The 25,057-nt window shown below is 48.7% G+C and overlaps 1 protein-coding gene across 3 annotated transcripts in view; it reads left to right on the top strand.

Moving 5' to 3' along the window:
- ASAP1 (ArfGAP with SH3 domain, ankyrin repeat and PH domain 1) overlaps positions 1–25,057 on the top strand; it is a 1,926,573-nt gene that overhangs the window by 1,483,779 nt on the left and 417,737 nt on the right. For all 3 annotated transcript variants that reach the window (XM_086966222.1, XM_086966220.1, XM_086966221.1), the window contains one exon: positions 20,665–20,732. In XM_086966222.1, the coding sequence (XP_086822348.1) occupies positions 20,665–20,732 (68 nt within the window). The remainder of the gene's footprint in view (positions 1–20,664; positions 20,733–25,057) is intronic.

Raw genomic sequence — 25,057 nt, 5'->3', positions numbered from 1 at the left:
ACATTCTGTCAGAACATTTCCATATGCTCACGTTGCAGCAGGTTCTCCCGCTGCTTCGGCAAGGGGACTTCCTAGCTACTCTGGATCTCAAGGATGCATACTTTCACATTCCCCTGCATCCTTCACACAGGAAGTACCTAAGGTTCACCATTCAAAACCAGCACTACCAGTTCAGGGTTCTGCCCTTTGGGGTCACCACAGCGCCCAGGGTCTTCACGAAGTGCCTGGCGACCGTGGCGGCGCATCTAAGACGTCAAAACATCCACGTCTACCCCTATCTGGACGACTGGCTCATTCAGGCGAAGTCGGAACAACAGTGCGCCAACCACGTGTCCCGCACCATTCATCTCCTGCACAATCTGGGGTTCTCACTGAATTACCCGAAATCCCATCTCCAGCCCACCCACATACGGCAGTATCTGGGCACGACAATAAACACTCTGGAAGCGATCCCCGCCAGAACCCACCTGACCAGCTATCAAGCAATGCCCAAACTATAAACCCCACTATGGATGTTGGAATCGCCGCAAAGACGAGCACTGCTCTATTATTCTAATTTCCACCGGCGAAGGCGCTGTGAGTAATTTCTCACACGGAGGGACATTGTGGTAGATAACTTTTAGCTCTCACAGCTAAACAACCACGGCTGAAAGCCCGAGTACCCCCAAGAAAGCTATTATGCACATTAAAGGGGTAATGAAATTGCTTTAAAACTTCCAAGACAAACTTGACACACCAGCTTTTGTCCTGATGATGATGCATGCATTTAGAAATTGCATCGAAACGTCGTCGACCATATTGCACCATATGTTTGTTTAAATTCACGTATTGTGTTAAACAATGGGTTGCTATGATTTAATTCCAGTCTGTAAAATGGATTACTAGTACAGACCGCTTTTGTGCGCATTTTACATAATTTTTACATAATTGTTCTGTCATATGTTTTGTCTTGTACTTTGTGGGTCACAGGTTGTGCCCACTTTTGTATAAATGTTATACTTACACATTTAACCTGAAACTTTGAAAAATAAAAAACTCTGTCCGGCTGGACAGCAGTCATATATACTATCGAGTATATGTCTATCATTCAGTTGATCTCTAATTACTAGGGTCCTCTGTTCTGTAAAATATAATAAACACTCTGGCGGCCACTGCGCAGCCAAATTCAGTGAGAGTCGCCAGTATTCAGACGCTGATCCAGAGATTCAGACCTCAGCACTCGCTTCCAGCGAAAGTGTTCATGCAGTTGATAGGCATGATGGCCTCCTGCATCTCCATTGTCCCGCACGCGAGGTTACATATGCGTCCGCTTCAGGAGGGCCTAGCACGTCAGTGGACTCAGGCTCACGGGCAACTAACAGACCTAGTGTTGGTGAGCGGTCGGGCATACAACTCTCTGCATTGGTGGAATCCACAAAACCTTTGCAAGGGCCGACCGTTCCAAGAGCCTGTGCCACAGATTATCCTGACGACGGACGCTTCTCTCCAGGGATGGGGAGCGCATGTACTCCACTACACAGTGCAGGGACTATGGACACTACAGCAAAGGAAGATGCACATCAATGTACTGGAACTGATGGCAATCTTCATGGCCTTAAAGGCATTCAAAGTACATCTGTGCAACAAGGTCGTGTTGATCCGGACGGACAACATGACGGCCATGTACTACATTCAGAAACAGGGGGGCAAACACTCTCCGCAGCTGTCTCATCTGGCTCAGAGCATGTGGAAGTGGGCCATTCAGAGGAACATTTTCCTGATGGCAGAACATCTCCCAGGCAAAGACAATCAGATGGCGGACCTGCTCAGCAGGCACAGCCACCAAATGCACGAGTGTGAGATACATCCATCAGTACTCCAACCGTACTTCCAAAGGTGGGGTCATCCAGAGATAGACCTGTTCGCCACAAGGGAGAACGCAAAATGCCAAAGCTTCGCCGCCAGGTTCCCACACCCACAGTCGCAGGGCAATGCGATATGGATGAACTGGTCAGGCAGATTTGCGTACGCTTTTCCCCCAGCACCTCTGATACCGCTGGTGGCGCGCAAGCTCAGGCAGCACTCGATGACTCTCATCCTGGTTGCTCCAACGTGGGCTCGCCAACCATGGTACACCACGTTTCTGGAACTTTCTGTGGTACCGCATCAAAGGCTTCATCTCACACCCAGCCTTCTGACGCAGAGCCATGGCGACATTCAGCACCCAGATCCGCAACAGCTCAACCTGGCGATCTGGCTCCTGAAGTCCTAGAGTTTGGCTACCTCAATCTTCCCCCGGATTGCATGGACATCATTCGGGAGGCGAGAAAGCCCACTACTAGAGCATGTTATGCGGCTAAATGGAAGCGGTTTGTCATTTATTGTGCGAACCATGACATTAACCCGCTGGATGCTTCCATTCAGAACATCATCTGTTACCTGTTCCATCTGTACCAATGCAATTTGGCGTATACTTCCATCCGCATTCACCTGTCTGCGATGGCCGCATACCTCCAGAATAGACAACACCTTTCACTTTTCAAGGTGCCTGCTATCAAGGCTTTTCTGGAAGGACTCAAAAGGGTCATTCCACCACGGACACCACCAGCTCCAGAATGGAACCTCAATGTGGTTCTTACAAGGCTGATGGGTCCTCCTTTTGAGCCACTACACTCTTGCGAGCTTCAGTTCCTGACTTGGAAAGTGGCTTTCTTAGTAGCAATTACATCGCTACGGAGGGTTAGTGAGTTGCAGGCCCTCACCATCCAAGAGCCTTTTTTCCAAGTCCATGCTAACAGGGTAGTGCTCCGCACTAACCCTAAATTTCTACACAAGGTTGTGTCTCAGTTCCACATAAACCAAACAATCGAGTTGCCGGTGTTTTTTCAAAATCCTGAGTCGCTGGCGGAGCGGATGCTCCACACCCTTGACGTTAAAAGGGCCCTAATGTATTACATTGACAGGACCAAGGATTTTAGAAAGACTAAGCAGCTTTTCGTTGCCTTTGCATCACACCACAAGGGTAACGCTATTTCCAAGGCTGGTATTGCTAGGTGGATCGTGAAATGTATTCAGATCTGTTACGCAAAAGCTAAACGCACTCTTACAATTCCACCAAGAGCCCACTCCACCAGAAAGTTGGGGGCCTCTATGGCCTTCCTTGGGAACATCCCCTTAGAGGATATATGTAGAGCAGCCACATGGTCTACCACACATACATTTACTAAACATTACTGTGTAGACGTGCACTCTAAACAGCAGGCAGCTGTAGGTCAGGCTGTTCTCAAGACACTTTTCCAAACTGCTGCAGCTGGCACGGGCGGCCGCCGATAATGGAGGGACTGCTATGTATTCTATGCACAGATATGAATTCAGCAGCCCACATGCCTCGAACTGCAAATGCTACTTACCAGTATGCATCTGTTCTTGGCATATAGGGCTGCTGACATTCATATCGCCCGCCCTCCTCCCCGGCGCCTGTAGCAGCTGCAGTATTCATGTATATGCTCATAGCATGGTCATCACTCACATAGTTCACTCCATCTCGGCCACAATGGCTAAAAACAATCTGGGGATGGAGTCGATGCCCATGCGCACTGTAGTCCAGGGGAGGAGCCACCTATCTCGTGATACTTCGAAGACTCTTCCAGGACAACAATGTGCAATCATCCGGACCCAACACTAGGCGGCGATCTATGCACAGATATGAATGTCAGCAGCCCTACATGCCAAGAACAGATGCATACTGGTAAGTAGCATTTGCACTACGTGAAATGGTGCAAACCAATCCATTATGAAAACAGAACATGACACCCTCCTTGTGTGCCATACCCATTCACACTGCATAAACTATATGCAAGGCATCCCTACAGCATGGCTTAGAGCCCTATATATTATATTATTTGTGAGGACATTTTCATGAGCAGAGTTACCCCTGTGATGTCTGATTCCGTTGCCACGACATTACACGTGTACAGGATACATTTTAAACCTATGTACTGTACACTGCTCATTAAGGGTTACCCATCTACATAATGGCTTCACTGAAAATGTGTTTGGTATCACAAACCCTGTCTTAATAAAACAGTACTTTTGCCACTACCAAATGTATTGTGACATGCACTCAAAGGGCTCTTTAGAGGTGCCCCCTGAAAGCCTACAAGTTCTCTTGTGTGCTACCCGACTGATATCACCCAGCCTGCCACCACAAATGATTTTCTGACCACCGGTATGTAAGAGCCCCCACTCTCAGAGGTCAGGAGCAATGCCTGCTCTGGCAGAAGGTGATTACACCTCTGCCAGCAGGGTGGCAAGTAATTTCGCATATCGAGGCTAGAGGCTTCAAAGCCTCTACGGCCTTTGACATTAGACCATGGCTTCCGCTAGACCTGGGAGATGCCACCCGCTGCCCTGTGGCCTATTTGACACTAGGACAGGTGGCATATTAGCTACTCAGAAGGCATGCTTACTCTCAGGCAATTCATTCCCTAAGGTGGACAACAAAAGAAGAGTTCCACCATCTTGTTTTAAGTGGAACTTGGAACTCTCGGTCAGGTTTATTCCCACTCTTCACTGGAAGTGGTCATATATGGGGTGTAGGCACCCCAGGGGTAGGTAGTCTCCTTAACATCCCTAAATTCAGTATTTAGGCTGCCCCCTGACACCAGAAACTGAGATTTGACTACTGGAAACTGAGGAAGAACGAAGAGAAACCGACCGAGCGATAACAGATGACCTGCACCAAAGATTGGCCCCAAACTCTGCCAGGCTGGTTGCCCCTCGACAATTGCAGAGATTGACTAGTCCAAAGGCTGCGCATCCTCCGCAAATCCTTGGAGGAGTATCCAACATCTCAACTACCAGCAAAGATCTCACTTGGGGTGAAGGATCCACTCCCCTGTATATGCAGGCACCGACTGCAATGGCGGTTCTCCATTTTTCTGACCCCCGGGTCCTTCGAGGGACCATCTTGCCAGGATGAGGTCACCAAGAGTCCAGGACGTCAGCCTCATTGTTTCACCAAGGCTTGAGATGCTGAGTCTCCCTGCACCAATACGAGGGCTGCGGAAGCCCTTGCAACTACCAGGGACTATTGTTTGTCCAGTCCAGGCACCACAGACGCCAACATCAACCTGCCAACGAGGGACATCCGGATGTGCAAGAATAGCACTGTGCTTTGTTTTCTTCCCCTCTACAGATCTCCAACACAAATTCAGAGGCTTTAACGGCAGCGACCCGCCAGACAAAACACCTCTTCAACTGAGCCTCACAGCCCGGCTCCATGTAAACCAACAGTTTCCCGGTGCTCCAGAGATCCTCAGAGCCGAGCCCCCTTTAGGTTCTGCTAGGCTTGTCCCTAAGTCCCCGTTTGCAACCTTTCTTTCCACAGGTACTTCTTCATAGACTTAAATGGGTAGCATTTGAGGCTACCATCGCAATCAACACCTGTTCACCCGGACACACCAAGGCAGGTAAATCCGAACTATTGGTGATTCGTTGGACCTTGGCCTCTAAGCACCTAAAGTCCAGGAGAGTAACCCTGAGAATCATTTCTAAGTGTACCTATGCAGTGATTGTTTCTCCCATAGGATAACATTACAGTGATCTGAAAGAAACAGGTTAGTATTAGATTCCTTACCTTAGAATATCCCCAGGTGTCAGACTCCTCCGTCGGGTTCCGCAGCGCCTTTGGGCCAAGCGGTCCGGACAGGGAGCCCAAGCGGGCCAGGTGCTTCGGCCCCGGCGGCAACTTCGGTCTCGACGCTGCAGGGCCCCGCTGGATCCGGTTCCGGATCTGGGTCATCGCTGGTCGACCTTACGACCTCGCCAGCGCCGGCCCCTAGGGTGTTGCCTCCGTTGCCATCCACGGACGACAACGTCCCCAGTCCGCCCTACTCGACCAGGTTCCAATGCCGGGGCGGCGCCGCTCGACGCCGCATTCGACATCGAGATAAGACTTTTTCTTCTATGATTCGGCCCCATCCTTTTACCCTGAGTACCAGGAGATGGGTGGCGAGGCGGATTGGGAGGGGTCTGAGGACCCTCTGGTCTTATCAGGACTGGGCAGGTGAGCTTGGGGATGCCAGTGGTTTGGACACTTCGCCAGACACTGGTTTTGTCTCCCCCCCCCCCCTACCGTGGCTTCGGAGGAGGGGGCTGCCTATAGTGTGATGTTGACGCAGGCGTCCAAGGCCTTTTCCCTTGAACTCCCCGTCGCGGCCGTGAGGACTAACCTCCTCACTGAGGTCCTTAAACCGCAAGTAAGCTCTTCGGAGCCTTTGTTGCCGTTTAATGAGGCCTTCTCTGACTTTCTTCTGGGCACATGGTCCAGGCCCGCTACAGGTCCCCCTTTAGATAGGAACGTGGCCAGACGCCACCGCCCGGCTCCGGGCGGCCCTTGCTTCCTGTCCCCCACCCCACTCCCGACAGCCTGGTCATACAGGCCTCTAACTCCCAGACCGCATTCCCGACGACTCCCCCCGATCGTGAATCCAAGAGGTACGAACAGTATGGTAAGAAGATGTTCTCCTCACTGAGTTTAGGGTTGTGGTCAGTTAACACCGCGTGCCTCTTGGGCCGTTATACCCTCTCCCTGTGGGGCACGGTCGCGGACGTGCTGCCACAATGTCGGGAGCAGTCCCGGACTAAACTCGCCCAAGCCCTTGCGGAGGGTCGAGATGTGGCACGGTATTCCATCCGGTGTGAGCTGGATACAACAGACTCACTGGGCAGAGCGATGGCAGCGGCGGTGGTGATTCGTCGCCACGCCTGGATGAGGTCCGCCAACTTTTCGGCTGATGTCCAAAACATCCTTATGGACATGTCGTTTGATGGCCGTCGCCTCTATGGCGACAAGGTCCGCCCTGCGCCAGCAAACTGCTGCCTTTCGTTCCTTTCGTGGCCAAGGAAGGGGCGCCCCCACACGTCCTGCCAGCCATGGGCCGCAGACTAATTTTCAGCGCGGTGGCGGACGTGGTACCCGCCGTGGCTGTGCCCGGGGACAATGGCGAGGCCAGTCCACATCCACCCCTGCAGCATCCACCTCAAACCCTCCTAGTCCGAGCTTTCAGGCCCACGTGACGCCAGTGGGGGGCAGGGTTCGCCATCACCTCCTCGACTGGTGCAACATCACTTTGGACATGTGGGTGAGGCAAGTCGTCCGAAGGGGCTACTCCCTCCCCTTCAAGGCGACCCCTCCAGCCATGCCAACGCAGTACCACCGCCTGTCGGCAGATCACTTGAATCTTCTGCGAGAGGAAGTTATGGCTCTCTTGGCCAAGGGGGCCATCGAGCGTGTTCCTTGGCCAGAAGTAGGGTGTGGTTGTTACTCCCACTATTTTCTGGTTCCCAATATGGGCAAAGGGGACCTACGCCCTATCTTGGACCTGCGGAACGTCAACGGCTTCCTCCGGAAGGAGAGGTTCAAGATGCTGACACTGGCTCAGGTCTTAGCTGCCCTGGACCCGGGAGACTGGATGGTAGCGTTGGACCTGCAGGGCGCTTATTTTCACATCCCCGTCCTGCCGGCCCACCGGCGCTACCTGCGGTTCACGGTAGGCCACAAGCACTTTCAGTTTACCGTGCTCCCCTTCGGCCTTACCAGCGCCCCACGGGTGTTCACGAAAGTGATGGCGGTGGTCGCAGCTCATCTGCGCAGGTTAGGGGTTTCAGTCTTCCCCTACCTCGACGACTGGTTATTGAAGGCGGGCTCGCCCCAGACAGTCGTCAGCCACCTCCAGACTACGGCCGACCTCCTGCACCTGCTGGGGTTCTCCATCAATGTGCCGAAGTCACACCTATGTCCCTCTCAGAAGCTCCTCTTCTTTGGAGCGGTTCTAGACTCTGCGCAGTTTTGGGTTTATCCTCCCGAACAGCGGGTTCGGGATATTCAGGCTCTGATTCCGATCTTTCAGCCGTTGTCTAGAGTCTCAGTCAGGTTGACACTGCGGCTCCTAGGGCTGATGGCCTCCTTCATCCTTCTGGTGCATCACGCCAGGTGGCGGATGCGGGCTCTGCAGTGGGACCTAGGTTTCAGTGGGCCCAGCATCAGGGCAACTTGTCCGACCATGTCTTGATCTCGGAGGGCACTGCAAGACAGTTGCAGTGGTGGCACTCAGACCCCGATTGGGTCAGCGGCAAATCCCTCTCCCTACCCCAACCGTAGCACGTAGTTGTGACGGACACGTCCCTCCAGGGCTGGGGAGGCCACATGGGAGAGGTGGAGATCAGAGGCCTCTGGTCTCCGGCGGAGTCCCAGCTCCATATCAACCTTTGGCGCTGCGGGGGATCCGGCTTGTACTGAAGGCATTCCTCCCCTCTGTCCAGGGGAGTGTAGTGCAGGTGTTCAAGGACAACGCCACCGCCATGTGGTACTGCAACAAACAGGGCGCGGTGGGGTCGTGGACCCTATGCTAGGAGGCTCTGCGCCTCTGGCAGTGGCTGGAACATCAGGGCGTGACCCTGGTGGTTCAACACCTGACAGGTTTCCGGAACGCCAGGGCAGACTAACTCAGCCGTCGGTGCATGATGGATCACGAATGGCGTCTGAACTCGGACGTGGCGCAAGGCCTCTTTCAGCAGTGGGGAGTGCCTTGGTTAGATCTATTCGCCACAGAAGAGAACGCGCAATGTCATCAGTTCTGCTCGTTGGAATTTCCAAGGCGGCACTCGCTCGGAGACACTTTTCGTCGTGAGTGGAGTTGCGGTCTGTTGTACGCCTTTCCGCCTATACCACTTCTGCCCAGATTGCTGAAGAAGATCCGGCGCGACCGGGCCCAAGTCATCCTTGTGGCTCCGGACTGGGCACGGAGATTCTGGTATCCCGAGCTACTCAGCATGTCTGTCGATCCCCCGATTCGTCTGCCCCTTCAGGAGGACCTTCTGCCCCCGAGCCTGTCCAGTCTCCACTTACATGCGTGGAGATTGAGCAACGGCAGTTGAGGCCATTTGACTTGCCTCCTGAAGTCTGTAATGTGATTATGGCAGCCAGGCGTCCCTCCACAAAATCGGTACACGCCTGCAGGTGGAACATATTTGTAGCATGGTGCACAGCAAAGGCTGTGGATCCCCTTTCTGCCCCTCTTTCAGAGGATCTCCTCTTTCTTCTTTCTCTTGCCCAGCAGGGCTCTGCTCTGGGCACTCTTAAGGGCTACCTCTCAGCCATTTCCACCTTCTTAAGGCTACCTGATCAGCCCTCTTTGTTCAAGTCCCCGGTTGTAAATAGGTTTTTGAAGGGCATCACTCATAAGTTTCCTTCTGTTCCTTTCGTGATGCCTCAGTGGGACTTGAACCTTTTTCTGACTTTTCTGATGTGCGCTCCCTTTGAGCCACTTCATAACTGTCCTCTTCGCCTCCTTACTCTAAAGACTGCTTTCCTGGTTGCCATCACCTCTGCCAGGAGAGTGAGTGAGCTCCAGGCCCTTTCTTCTAAGCCTCCTTTCCTTTCAGTCCGTCCGGACAAAGTTGTGTTGCGGACGCGACCCTCTTTCCTGCCCAAGGTAGTCACAGCCTTCCACATCGGGCAGTCCATCACTTTGCCCACCTTCATTCCACCTCCGCATACCTCGAAAGACGAAGAGAGGCTCCACCGCCTGGATCCAAAACGTGCGCTCTCATTCTATCTGGATCGCACATGCCAGTTCCAGGTGGATGACCAACTCTTTGTTGGTTACGTGGGCGCTAAGAAGGGACGGGCGACGCATAAGCGGACCATTTCTCGATGGGTCGTCTTGTGCATCAAGGCTTGTTACTCTCTGGCTAGAAAGGAGCTTCCTGTGGGGCTACGTGACCATTCCACTCTGGCCACGGCGGCTTCTACTGCCCTGGGTCGGGGAGTCCCCTTGCAGGACATCTGTCGGGCAGCTACGTGGAACTCGCTGCACACGTTCGCAAGACACTACTGCCTGGACAGCCAAGTCCGGAGAGATGGCTTTTTCGGCCGTTCCGTTCTCCAGGACTTTCTGGTGTGATCATTGGTTCGCAGACCCACCACCGGGGTTGGTATTGCTGGGGTATCTATTCTAAGGTAAGACATCTAATACTAACCTGTTTCTTTCAGATGCACAAGTTACTTACCTTCGGTAACAATATATCTGTAAGAAACACTAATTAGTATTAGATTCCTTACTGCCCCACCCATCCTCCCCGTTTCGCGAACCGATATCTAGATTTAAGGTCATCCCCTTTCAGGGCCCTAGTTTCATGGCACCAGTGTTAGTTTTTACCATGGCTCTGCGTTTCTGGTGCGGAAAAGCTGTGTATAAGAACCGACGTCAGCGCGTGAGGGCGGCGTCTAAGTACTCCGGCGACGTCATCCCGGCGCCAACGACGACGGACGCGGAGCCGCAGAGTACTGCTACTCAAAAGTTTCCAGATCAAGTCTGACGCCTTAGGATATTCTAAGGTAAGGAATCTAATACTAACTACTGTTTCTTACAGATATATCGTTACCGAAGGTAAGTAACTTGTGCTTCGAGGCTCATGCCTCAAATCTGACAAATGTGATGTTCGAGGCATATGAACAGTAGATCGCGTACTTTTGCATAGATCGCCATCTGGTGTTGGCTCGGATGTTTGCACTTTGTTATTGTAGAAGTCTTTGTAGTCACAAGATAGGTGACTCCTTCTCTGATTAGGTGTGTGTGCATGGGCATCGACTCCATCCTTATATTGTTTTTTTTCCGCTATCGGGTTCGGATGTAATTTGCTGCGCTCTGGGTCGACGTTGTTTCGATTCCCCTTTATCATGCAAAAATCTCTCCGATCGACGGTATTTCTTTGATCATGATCTCTCTCTACGCGTATCCAGTTCCAAAAAACTTTTCGAGTCCGGTCTTCGACGTGGGCCTTTCGGCCTTTCAGCGCCATCAACCAGCATATGGAAAGGACTCCATTTAAAAAATGCAAGTGTGGGGCTAAATTCCTACACACAGATCTCCACGAGGTCTGCAACCTTTGTCTCTCGTCAGAACATGAGAGTCAACACTGCCAAGCCTGTGACTCTTTCAGGTCTAAGAAGACCATACGTGATTGCCGGGCTCGACGTCACAAAATGTCCAGATCAACAGTTTCGGCGCCGAAAGACATCTTCGAGGCAGGTACCAAAGATCCGGAACCAGAGACAGGAGAGGAACAGGCCAGCGTCTCCGAAACCGACGATTCTAACTCAGAAGACCAAACGATTACCCCAGGTCAATGGAGCGTGAGTACTGACGTCGACGCCCCGACCCCGAAACACAAGAGGCTCTCGTAACACCTTCACCTTCTTTGGGTCTAGGTCGACACTGAGACAAGTCTTCATAAGCCCCACCTCCAGGCCCGGCTCGGAATCCCACATAGCCTTCAGGCAGCTCAGGATTGAGCCAGCCACACCATGGTGCTGAAAAACCATCTTTGGCACCGAAACATAAAACCAAGGTCCCTTCGACCCCAGAATCTTCGGAACCTAAACCAAAACCAAAAGTAACCGACTCTTCGGCACCGTAGCAAATTCAACCCAAGTCCTCGGAGCCAAAAAAAACAACTAAATTCTCGGAGTCGAAAACTCCACCTAAGCAAAAGGAGACAAAAACCCCTCCTAAAGCTAAGGAAGGCAGGCCAAAACACCATTCGGAGCCGAAGTCCTCGGCGCCAAAAAAAGACAGCGGATCCAAAGAACCTTTCCATCCAGATTCACCAGATCCTAAGCAAAAAACACTTCATACTGGCCACGTCACCTCCTTACCACCCAAAAAGAAAAAAATGCACACCTCAGAAACTCCTGAGATACCCTCCAAGAAAAAAGACTCCTCAGCCTCACCTATGAGGCCTTTCTCTCCACCTCCACAACCAGCAAACATTATACCATATCCAGCACACTCTCCAGTGCCTCCTCATTCACCTGCACCAAAAGAGGATAATGAGGATATAGGAGGTGAGGAGGAGGGAATTGACACACATCACACAGATACTGATGAGGACACACACAGTATCCCACCTCATGACTTTTTGGACGACTACAATGTCCCAGATGTGTCTGAGCCAGATGTATATCCCTGTAGACCACCCCCCTAGATGATAATATAGGATTTGTGCAACTGATACAGTCCTGCAGAAAACGATGGGGTTCAAATCCATTCAGACCCTCTAGAGGAGTACTTTTTTATTAGAGATATTTTCCCAGCCACAAAAAACTATAATACTCTCCCTATGATCAAGGGGATGATTAAACATGCCCCTGAGGTTTTTAAATATCCTGTCAGGGCTAGGGTGCTTAATCCTAGGATTGAGAAAAAATACAAGCCAGCTCCAAGTGATCCAGCTTACATCAAAGGTCAACTCCCTTTGGGACTCATTAGTAGTGGCAAATGCCCGCAAAACGGCAAATTCCCAAACCTCAGGTGAGGCCGCCCTTCCGACAAAGAATCAAAGCTCCTAGACGCATCAGGTAAAAAGGTTACGTCCCAGGCAGCAAACTTCTGGTGCATTGCTAACTCACAAGCTTTACTTGCAAGATACAACAGGGCTCACTATAATGAAGTTGAAAAACTCATGCAACATCTTCCAGATGAGTACAAGACCAAAGCAAATGATTTCATACAAGAGGGAAAGTTAATCACGAACACCTCAATAAAATGTGCCCTGGATGCTGCAGATACAGCATCCAGCGCAATTAATACAAGCATGTTATTACGTAGACCTGCATGGCTACGCATATCGGGCTTTAAGCAAGAGGTGCAGTCTACCATCCTCAATCAACCCTTAGATCAGGAACACTTGTTTGAACCCACTGAGGACACATCATTAGAAAAGATGAAAAAGGACACAGATACGGCCAACTCCATGGGGGCTCTACAAGCAACCACTAGTAGGGTTTCCTTTTGTCGCTCCTCTTATAGGGGCACCTCCAAGACCATTGGTAGAGACACTTCTTCCACTTATAAAAGCCCCACTAAAACTTGCCCTAACAGAGGATATTTTAGAGGGACTTACAGATGCAATAACAACAGGGGCACAGGACGTGGTTCTAATACCAGCAACTCCCCCCACACAAAACTGTGACTTTCCTCCACTCCCCCAGACCACTCCACTCCAGTCGGAGTAAGACTATCACAGTTCCTACCTGTCTGGAATTCAATCACCACAGACAAGTGGGTACGACAAATTATCCAGTATGGTTACTACCTGAAATTTACTTATACCCCCCGCCCCCACACACACATACCTCCCAAACAACCTCGACTGTCAACAGAACATCTAACGCTTCTCAAGCAAGAGGTTCTCTCTCTCTTGCAAAAACATGCAATAGAATTGGTTCTCCTACACCAGCAAGGCAAAGGGGTTTACTCCCTTTATTTCCTCATTCCCAAAAAGGATAGCTCTCTCAGGCCAATATTAGACCTCAGACCTTTAAACGTGTATAAACAATCTGACTACTTTCACATGGTCACCCTACAGCAGGTCCTCCCACTGCTCCAACAAGGCGATTTCCTTGCCACTCTAAATCTCAAGAACGGCTACTTACACTTTCCTATTCAGCCTGCTCACAGGAGATACCTAAGGTTCATGGAGGACGGACAACATTACCAACTCAAAGTCCTTCCATTCGGGGTCACAACAGCACCCAGAGTCTTCACAAAATGTCTTGCAGTGGAAGCAGCCCATTGAAGAAGACCACACATTCATGTGTTTCCTTACCTAGATGACTGGCTCATAAAAGCCAAGTCACGCAGCAGTTGTGAACAACAATCACACAACTCAATCCAGCTGCTGCACAACTTGGGATTCACAATAAACCTCACCAAGTCACATCTCCAACCGTCCCACACCCAACCGTATCTAGGTGCAACAGTAAGGATTCACAATAAACCTCACCAAGTCACATCTCCAACTAGTCCCTCACCCAACAGTATCTAGGAGCAACAGTAGATACTTCCAAAGCCCTAGCATACCCCAATCCAGTCAGGATAGCCAGTATGCACGCCCTTATAGCAAAATGTCAACCGCAAAACTACCAGTTCGAGTGCTCATGCAGTTGATAGGGATGATGGCCTATTGCATCTTAATTGACCCTTACGGAAGACTCCAAATGCGTCTGTTACAAGAATGTCTAGCACAACAGTGGAACCAAGCTCAAGGTCATCTTACAGATCTGGTGTTGGTAGACAGCCGCACATATCGCTCTCTGCAATGGTGGAACACTCAAAATCTTTCCAAAGAGGCCGTTCTTAGACCCAGTTCCACAAATAGTACTAACAGCGGACACATTGCTCACCGGCTGGGGAGCTCATCTCTTGAACCACACCATTCAAGGTTAGTGGACCCCTCAACAAAAACTCCTCCACATCAATCGCCTGGAGTTACTAGCCTTATTTCTTGCCCTAAAGTCTTTTTAGAAACATCTGCTAAGGAAAACTGTCCTCGTCCGGACGACATGACAGCAATGTACTATATACAAAAACAGTGCGGGTGAGGGGGAACACTCTCTGCAGCTATCACGCCTAGCACAGAGCATTTGGAGATGGCCATTACTCAAAAGATATACCTCTTATCAGAGCATCTACCTGGGATACACAATCAAATTGCGGATTTTCTCAGTCGTCAACAACAGCAGATTCACAAATGGGAACTTCATCTGCAAGTTCTTCTTCCGTTTTTTCAAATGTGGGGCCACCCAGACATAGATCTGTTCGCCACACATTTAAACACAAAATGCCCAAACTGCGCCTCCAGGTATCGACACCCATTGTCCAAAGGCAATGCAATATGGATGAACTGGTCAGGCAGATTTGCGTATGCTTTTCCGCCTCTCCCGCTCATTCTGTTACTGGTTCGCAAACTCAAGCAACAGTCTCTCACAATGATCCTGGTTGCTCCAACATGGGCCTGACAACCATGGTTCACGACACTGCTAGAACTCTCAGTAGTTCCGCACCAAAAACTGCACCTCTCCCCAATGCTTCTCACACAGAACCATGGAGAGATAAGACATCCAGAACCATTTTAACTGAACCTAGCAATCTGGCTCCTGATATCATGGAGTTTGGTTACCTCAATCTCCCACCAGACTGTATGAACGTCATTAAAGAAGCTAGACGCCTACCACTAGGGCATGCTATATAGCTAAATGGAAAATAATTGTTATTTACTGCAATAACAACACAATCAATCTACTAGATGCTTCAACTCAAAACATTATCTGTTATCTTCTGCATCTACAAATATGTAATCTGGCATACACATCTATATGATTGCATCTTGCTGTTGTTTTGGGTACCTCCCATCAAAGCATTCATGGAATGCCTTAACATAATAATTCCTCCCAGAATTCCACCCTCTCCAGTATAGAATTTAAATGTTGTCCTTACTAGGCTCATGGGTTCCCCATTTGAACCTTTACATAAATGTTAATTGCAATTCCTGACATGGAAACTGGCTTTCCTTGTGGCCATCACATCTCTCAGAAGAGTAAGTGAACTCCAGGCATTTACCATACAAGAACCATTTTTGCAAATACATCACAACAAAGTGGTTCTTAGGACAAATCCTAAATTCTTACCTAAAGTAGTTTCAGCTTTCCACCTTAATCAGTCTGTTGAGCTCCCAGTAGTTTTCCCTCAACCAGACTCAATATTTGAACGGGCTCTTCATATGCTTGAGGTCAAAAGAGCTATACTTTACTACAGTGAAAGGACAAAAAGTTTCAGGAAAACGAAACTTTTCGTAGCTTTCTCACCACCCCATTAAGGCAATCCTATATCAAAAGCTGGAATTGCCAGGTGGATCGTTAAATGCATTCAAATATTCTACCAAAAAGCAAAACGTACCTTATCCATTCCCCCTAAAGCGCATTCCACTCGCAAAATAGGGGCATCCATGTCATTCTTAGGAAACATCCCCATGAATGACATTTGCAAAGCCGCAAATGGTCTACACCTCACACTTTCACAAAACACTACTGTGTAGATGTGCAGGCCAAACAACAAGCTAGTGTGGGCCAGGCTGTACTAAGAACCCTTTTTCAAACTACTGCAACGCATACAGGTTGCCACCGCTAACAGGGGAACTGCTGTATAGTCTATGCAAAAGTATGTGATCTACAGCTCATATGCCGCGAACGGAAAATGCTACTTACCGGTATGCATCTTTTCTTGACATGTAGAGCTTTAGCTCAGCATAATCTTACCCGCCTCCCAGGACTATCTGACTTAAATACATTACACATGGACATCTTTCTATTTCTAACTAACTCCATCATCACCCTTCATGGCAAAACAATCTAAGGATGCAGTCGATCTCCATGCGCACTACTAACCAGAGGAGGAGTCACCTATCTCGTGACTACAAAGACTTCTACAATAACAAAGTGCAAGCATCCAAGCCCAACACCAGATGGCGCTCTATGCAAAAGTATGCAGATCTACAGCTCTACATGCCAAGAACAGATGCATACTGGTAAGTAGCATTTTCCTTTCTACTGTTTTAATTGTAAAATACTATAACGTCTAAAGTATTTACATGATTCTGATGATCTTGGTATCTAAAATTATATTGAAGCCTGTGTTATTTTTCGAAATTGATCTTGAGTTTATTCTTCAGGGTCAAATATATTGACTCTGTGTACAACAAATGCTTAACACTACCCTCAGATAAGTCAAAGCTGCAAGTCCACCCTACCACAAATAGAGCACTTAGAATTATTAATTTAGTCATTTAAGCCAATAAGGGTTGTCTGGACCTTCTCCGTAGTGTACTTCATTATGGTACACTAAGTAGAAGCCAGCTTCGTACATTGGTGGATCAGCGATGGGGTACAAGACTTTGCAATTGCTAATAGCACTTGATTAATAGATGTTTCTTCAAAGACATCCACAATTGGCTTGATTCAAAACTATTTTAGTATATGTTTTTGATTTTCAGAAGTAAAAGTAAAGAGTACTGGAGGAGCCTAGGGGGCGACTAAGATGGCCGCGTAGGATTTTGGCTCCGCCGACCTCCCACTCCAGCCGTACTATCCTGTAACAATCCTCAGGCCTGAGCCCCGCTCCCAGACTTGGGAGAAGAAGCGACGTCCCTCGAGGTTGTTCCGGGCCGCCTCCATTACTTGGAGGCAGAGTTACGGTCCCCGGTAAATTGCGGCCTGTTAGCCTGCCGGGGACGCGCCTAGCAGTGGTGGCCGCTGCCGAGTGAGTCAACATCGGGGGCCGTGGACCGGTAATTACTGATCCGGCCCGTCGTCGGCCCAGCGCTCCTAAAGACCTGGGGGAGTCCCGCGGTGAGTGAGAGAGAGCCTGGATAGAGAAGCAGTGCCGCCTGATGGAGCTGCGGGAGGCCATGCCGCTTTAAGGCAGAGGGGAACAAAAGGACTTGGCAGCCTGCAGGCCCAGCGCTTGGAGGAAAATAGGAGCTGGTTGTTGGGGGACCTCTGTGCTCGCCGGCGCCACCGTTTGTTAAAGGGCTCAGTACAGAGTTGTGACACTCAAGACTCGTGTCCCAGGGAGTTGCACAGCTGTTTGTGCATCTGTGGATTAATTTTTGACCTTACTCCGTGGTTTACTCGAGGGAGCCATAACCAGGTGCGGGTGTTGTGTGAGGGAGTCCCCATCATCCACGTTGCGTGAGAAATGGCGCAGGAAACATTGTGAACTGGCGCACTTTGCACTTTGGTGAATACCTCTACCTGACCCGCAGCTTGGGTGAAACTCTTGAAAGCTGCATTCCTCTTCTGTCCCAGCCCTTGGGCCTGAGTGATGTTTGGTGGCGGCGGGGGACCTGTGGCGCAGTGTGGATCGCTCTCACCTGGTTCGGAGGTGTCTCGCGCCTGAAGGGGTGAACCGGGTCACATGCATTTTGGGCAGACGCGTGGACGCTGGTGGCTGGTGACCTGCTCCCTGTGTGAGTGAGCAATCAGCGGCTAAAAAGGTTGTCCCGTCTGCAGGCTGACCGAGTGACCGGGCGGGAGGAGGCGGATCTCCTGCGAGAGGGGGACTGAGGCGGCCGAAGTGGGTGTGTGATAGGAGCGAGCGGAAGCCTGGTGATACACGCCCGAGGGGTGACTCCCTGCCCGGTATCTGGTTTTGGCAGTCAAGGAGGCAGGATGGCGACCAAGACGGACACCAATAGATCCCAGCCCAGGTCCTTCAAGGGGTCCAGAAGCGTTCAACCCAACAAACTGGATCAATATACCTTGCCCAAAGGGTCCCCAGTGGAACTGAGGAAGACTCAATCGGGAGGGGAGGACGCAACACTTACCCCCACCGAACCAACATTAAAGGGCCTCATGGCAGCTATAAACGGGGTTCAGGCGTCCCTGGGTCACAAGATGGAAGTCCTCGATAACAAACTCGACACAGTCACAATCGTGGCTTGCGTTGGACACCAGAGTGGGAGGATAAAATCTCGCTTTACACGGACGATGTCCTGTTATATCTCACTAATCCCAGGGATTCCGGAGTACTTTCTTGGATGTCCTGACTATTTTTGGTAGATACTTCGGGTTTGCAATAAACTGGACAAAGTCGATATTGTTTGTTATATCGGGTGAGCCGCCTGTGGTCCCGCATTCATGCCCTATAAAGATCGAACTAGTGGGATTTAAATATCTCAGCATGTATATAACACTAAACCCGAAGGCGAGATATGCTAATAATTTAGAACCCCCCTTGAGTCGGCTCAGGAAAGACGTGGAACGTTGGAGGGCTCTCCCCCTGTTATTACTTGGACAGGCGGTGCTGTTCATGATGATAGCCTTGCCCCGGTTCCTCTACATACTCCAAAACACTATGGATCCAGTGCCTGTTGCTTACTTCAGGGAGTAGGAGGCACTCCAACCGGAGCTTCTTTGGGACGGCAGGCCCGCATAGCGTTTGTCAAGCTGACTCTCCCTTGGTATGATGGGGGCATTGGTCTCCCGGATTTGAAGAAATACTACTGGGCCTCGCATCTTGTGGCGGTGAATCATGTGATCTATGGCCCCCCGGGGAACCCAGGGTATACTATGGACCGTGGGCAGCAACCAGGTGGGGATATTGTTAAAGCTTTGTATGCCAAGCCTGGAAGATCCACATTGACGGGCCCGACGGCGCATGCAGTCCATGTTTGGCACGCGGCCATCAGAAGTTTGGGATGGGATGGGAAGGGAAGCTGACAAAGGCCACCCCCCCTGTTTAGCTCGGAGAGGCTCGGGAGCTTTTGGAAGTCTAAAGGGTTCGATAAGTGAGACCTTATCGGAATTAGTCAGATTAAAGATGTGTGGGGGAAGGGCTGTGTGCAGACTTTCGAATCTCTCCAAAAACAATACAGCCTACATGACAATTAACACTTTCAGTATAGGCAGATTACACACGCCCTTCTCTCCCACATACATAGAGGCACAGAGCTTCCGGAGGCTTCCCCCCTTGAGGACCGAGGGCTGGACGGTCAACTCCCAGAAAAAAACATTTCCCTAATTTATAGGAAGCTTGTAAATAAAATAGAAGACCCACTTGGGAACATTAGAACAGCGTGGGAAGCGGACGGATTGGAATTGAATGACGAAGATTAGGTAGAGGCTGTCTCCTCCCCCAAGGTGGTTGCGGTTCAGATGAGGCTTAGGTTGGTACAATTTAAGATCCTACATAGATCATGTGTCATAGGGCCTAGACTGGTGCACATGGGGAGTGCGGCGAGGGGAGATTACATGAGAGGTTGTGGAGAACTGGGCACTTTCATACACATCCTATGCACTGTGATGAGATACAAAATTATTGGATGAAAGTGCACGATGTGATTAAAGAAGTGCTGGGGGATGAGTTCCGACCGGATGTATATTGAATGTATGGGAACCCACGGATTTGAATGGATATCAGAAACAGTGGGTGACGTTGGCATGTATGGTGGCGAAGCGTTAAATTGCTCAATTGTGGGGAGCCAGCCAGTCACCCCAGCTTACCAAGTGGGCCCAGGATCTGGACTGGTGTATGTTCAGGGAGAGGGCTGTGTGTGTGGCTAGGGGATGTCAGAAGAAGTGGGGGAGGATTTGGGGGGCCTGGAATAGTCACCGCAGCGATTTGTGTGCACCCCCGACGAGACAAATAGAAGCACTGGAATCCTCGTGATCCCAAATTCATGCATATTGTAATTAATGATTCTGTACGGATGACAATTCAAACCCTGCAATGATGTTATATGTTGGTCACCTGATGCTTTTGTTTTGTTTCTTCCTTTTCGTTTTTAATAAAAAGAATTTTAAAAAAAGTAAAGAGTACTATCCTTGGAAAATGGAAATATGCCTGCAACAACATTTAAGTAAAAATAATATAGGTGAAACATGCAGAAAAACTCAAAGAATGAAACAAGCTGACATATGTAGGAATGACCAATCATAAACTAAGGTTTATGTAGGATTAGTCTATGAGATGGGATCAGAAAATGGGCAAACTGCCTGTCCTTGCATGCCTTATCAGCCTTAAAATGTTATGTTATATAACCACCTTTTCTGCATTGTTCATCTCTAATAAAGCCATTGCCGATATATTTACTTTCATATGTTTTGAATAATGTTGTGAAAATGTGAGCTCAATTCACTTTTTATAAATGTGTCAAATTTTGTAATGCAACACAAAGCATTTAAGAGCTACATTTTCTGACCAATAGCTGAATATGCATTATAAGTGACCCATTGAACATCCTTTAAAATGTAAACACATTTCTGTTTCCTCTTTTTGATAGTAAATCAACTTGGGGACACAGCACTTGATTTAGCAAAGAAAATGAAATCCACCCAGTGTGAAGATCTGGTAAGAATGGGCTCATCAAATAACTCACATTTAAGGGCCACTTCTGAGTGGCTGAATGTGTGAGCATTGACTACCCTTTATACCCAAACCAGACTAAGGTAACTAAACTATACTATACATAGTTGTCTAGTGGGATTTATTCACAGGTATATATTGTCTGATTATGCGTAATGTATTACCACAGTACTCTTTTTTTGGCATCAAACACAATACGTGTTAATGTAGAAAACACACAAGACCACTCTGTGCACGTCTCTGGTTATGAAGTGCTTCAATTCAGACTGAGAATACTGTTAGCAATATTGGTGGTCTAACCGTCGTATTAGACATACAACATGTGATGTTTATATGTTTTATGGCAATGAACAAATAAGAGCACACAATGATCACTGCACCGTCAGCGCTATGTTTATTTTGAAATGTATTGAATATTCATTGAATATGCCTCATGTTTGAACATTGATTGTGTTCGGTGACAAAAAGTGTACGGTAGTAATGGGCATAGGTTAGGCATAATAGAACAATGTGTAGCTATAAATTAATCCCACTGGACAACTGTGTATAGTGCACTTCTGAGTAACCGCATAATGCCAAAGATCAACATAAACCTTCTTATGACTTTGGAAAGCCGAACAAACTGACATTTCAGTTTGCACTTATTAAGACTCCAAGTACAGGGTCTGTTACCTGCAGCCATCTCAAAATGTCTGCTGGTGGGGCAAGTATTTAGGTCCTGTGTGGCAGTTTCACTTTCTGTAGCACGGATCAATCATAGGTTTTCTTGCTTTCTGTCTTCACATAACGGTTTTCCTTTGATTTAAAAATGATAATAACCTGTGGCTCTCCTTACTAAGATTTTGTATGCAGTAAATTGATGACATTGATAAGAAGCTCAGTTTGTTTTTGTCCTAAAGTTTGCCGTTGTAGAAGGACCAGCAAGTAGTCAGTTTTTTATTATCCTTTTAATGTTTGCACAAAATTGCTTTCTTTTTACGAGCATTTGTCCTTCTCAGCAGTCAGAAGAAATGTGTTGCGTTGCTGCAGTGCAAACAAAATTCCAGTTGTATTAAACACTCAGAGAATTGGTTGCTTGGTATTTTTCATACAGAGGGTGTGTGAGCATTGTCGGTTGTATGAACAGAAACATGGTGTTCGAGGCATATGAGCTGCAGAATTCATACTATTGCATAGATCGCCATCTGGTGTTTGTCTCGGATGCTTGCACCTTGTTGTTGACATGGAAGAAGTCGTTTGTAGTCACGAGATAGGTGACTCCTCCTTTGGACGATAGTGCACATGGGCATCGACTCCATCCTTAGATTGTTTTTTTCTGCCATCGGGTTTGGATGAAACATCGGCGCTCCGGTTTGGTACTGTGTTTTCCAAACCTTTTCGTGTAAACCTCGACGGTATTGTTTTGTTGGCGCGCCTTTCGACGCTCTAACTCAAATACTCTATTTCAGTCGTCGATGTGGGCCGCTGAGCCCATCAACGTCATTCAGGCCATTTGGGTCTATGGCTAATGGAAAAAACTCCATTCAAAAAATACCCCCTGTGTGAGCTAAATTCCCACACACCGACCAACACAAGGTCTGCAACCTTTGTCTGTCGGCTTAGCACAAAGAGAAAAATTGCCAAGCCTGTGCCTCCTTCCCGTCCAAGAAGACTATCCGTGATCTCCGGGCTCAACGTTCCAGAGGCAGATGATTCGAAGGATCTCAACATCGTATCCGTAGCAGATGACTCCGACTCTGATGACCACATCAATCCAGGTCAAAGAGTGAGTACAATTGCCCCTCCCCAACCCCACCGACAAAAAGAAGGCTCCGGTCAATACTTCGCCTGAAGGCCTTAGTCGCGAACCAATGAAACTTCAGAAGCCCCACCCTCAGGCCTGGTTCCGAAGACAAAGGGCAAGCATTCCGGAGGCTTGGGACCGAGCAAGCCACACCTCAGTGCCCCAAAAACACAGTTGGTGCCGAAACCGGGAACACATCCTACTCCCCCTGTCTCCAAATATGCCTCAGCACCAAGCACTTAGGCACCCAAAGAACAAAAGGCCTCGGACCCGAAGACACATCGAAAACCTTCGGAACCGGAAAAGATTTCGGACTCGACACCAAAGTCGAAGGACCCAAAAACCCCTACTAAGGCTCCAGAGCGCAAATCTAAAACCCATTCGGAACCAATAAAATTGGCGCCGAAAGTAGACGCCAACGAGGAAGAACTGTTTCTACCAGATCCCATTGATCCGAAACAGAAAACGCTGCATGTGGGGAACCCTAAGACAGGCCATATTATCAGTTTACTAAAGAACAAGAGGAAATTCAACACCCCACACATTCCTGAGGTGCCTGTGAAGAAAAGAGACTGTGCAACTTCACCTATAAGACCCTCTTCTCCTGTTCTTCCTACTAAGCCTTTCTCTCCTCCAAATTCTCCCATACTTCCTCTATACTGCCCACCACCACAGGATGATGATGACCTAGGGGGTGAGGATGGAAACAGTGACCCTTTCACTAATCCTGATGATGACAGTAGCGTACCATAGGTCACATGTGACGACTACTATAGCCCTGTAGATCCTCCAGGCTTTCCTGACCCAGAGGCATACTCCACAAGGCCATCTCCCCCTTATAAAATTGGTTTTAGTCAGCTCATTAATAAAGCTGACCAATATCATGGCGTTCAAATGCATTCGGGACCCCACAGAGGAAGACGTCCTAGTACACTTTTGCACAGTTACAAAAGACAGTGCAAACTTTACCCATGCTGGATGGTCTCATCAAACATGCTCCAGACATCTTCAATCAGAGGATTCTCAATCCTCTGATTTTTAAAAGATATGAACCCACTCCTAATGATCCCACCTACATTAAAGGCCAACTCCCCTAAGATTCTCTAATAGTGACCAATGCTAGGACCTCTCAAACCTCTGGTGATGCTTCACCTCCTGACAAAGAGTCTAAATTACTAGACGCTTCAGGCAAAGGAGTTGCCTCCCAGGCAGCTATTCACTGAAGAACAGCTAATGCACAAGCATTACTTGCCAGAAGCAATAGGGCTCACTACGATGAGCTTGAAACCCTAATGCTGCATTTGCTTGACCAATACAAGGCCACAGCTAATGATTTAATCCAGGAAGGCAAGTTAATCAGAAACGCATCCATTAAATGTGCCCTCGATGCAGCAGACACCGCATCTAGATCAATCAGTACTAGCATTTTATTACGTAGGCATGCATGGTTACCCATTTCTGGGTTCAAACAGGAAGAGCAGTCTTCTATCTTGAATCAGCCATTCAATCAGGAACAACTTTTTGTCCCAGTTGTTTACACAACGTTAGAGAAAATGAAAAAGGACACTGAGTCTGCAAAATCCATGGGAGCATTACAGTCTCCGTCTCCACGAGGTTCCTTTTGCCGCTCCTTTTATACAGGCGCATCCAAAATCAGCACTGACACTGCTTCCTCCTATAAAAGCCCCACACAAGCATCCCCCAACAAGGTATATTTCAGAGGTGGGTATAGGGAAATAACAAAGGGAGAGAAAGAGGTAACAAAACTTGCGCCTCCCCCACTAACAAACAGTGATTTTCCTCCACTCCCTCCAGGCCATTCGTCTCCGGTCGGAGGGAGAATCTCACAGTTGCCCCAGTATTGGAACTTTCATAGATTCCCATGCTTTGTATCATTCCCCGTCAACGGAATGGGAGCCTCTGTAAATAAAAAATACCATAGTAGTAAGCACAAAAGTGAAAAAAAGGCCTAGGCCTCATCTCATTGTGTAGCTTATCCAACGTTTTTTGTAAAAGAGACCAAATTCTTGCAATAACCAATCAGAGCAGCCTCACCACATAGAACCTTCCTGAGAGAGCCTCAGAGCTCAGATTTTCTACCGCACGTTGTGCTAGGGAGTCTCTATTGAGCTCTGCTCAATTTTCTTCACTTTATCTCAACTTTACTTCTTTTTTTCACTATGTCTGACAAGGAAAAGAAGGCACTGTTTAGAGCTTGTGCTACCTGTTCGGAGAAGAGGCTGTTTGTGGAGGACAAACATGAAGATTGCATATATTGTTTGTACCCGGACTACAAGGCCACAGAGTGCAAGATTTGCAGGACCTTCTCAACTAAAACCTTGAGGGACAGAGAAGGCCGTCTACTGACCTGGTTACAAAAAATGAAGACTCGAGAGGGAGTTTTGTCTTCTGACAGTGAGGGCTCTTCTTCAACTGCGTCCTCGAGAAGATCAAAGAAGAGGGGTAGGTCTTCCCCCTCCTACGTCTACTGAGCCCACTGTTAAGGCCTTGCTTGGGACCTCTGATA

The sequence above is a fragment of the Lissotriton vulgaris genome, chromosome 4_1 (genome assembly GCF_964263255.1).
Source record: "Lissotriton vulgaris chromosome 4_1, aLisVul1.2, whole genome shotgun sequence".
In the NCBI taxonomy this organism is placed as follows: domain Eukaryota; kingdom Metazoa; phylum Chordata; class Amphibia; order Caudata; family Salamandridae; genus Lissotriton; species Lissotriton vulgaris.
Note: the sequence above shows the minus strand (reverse complement) of the source record. Positions and strands in the feature narration are given on the sequence as shown.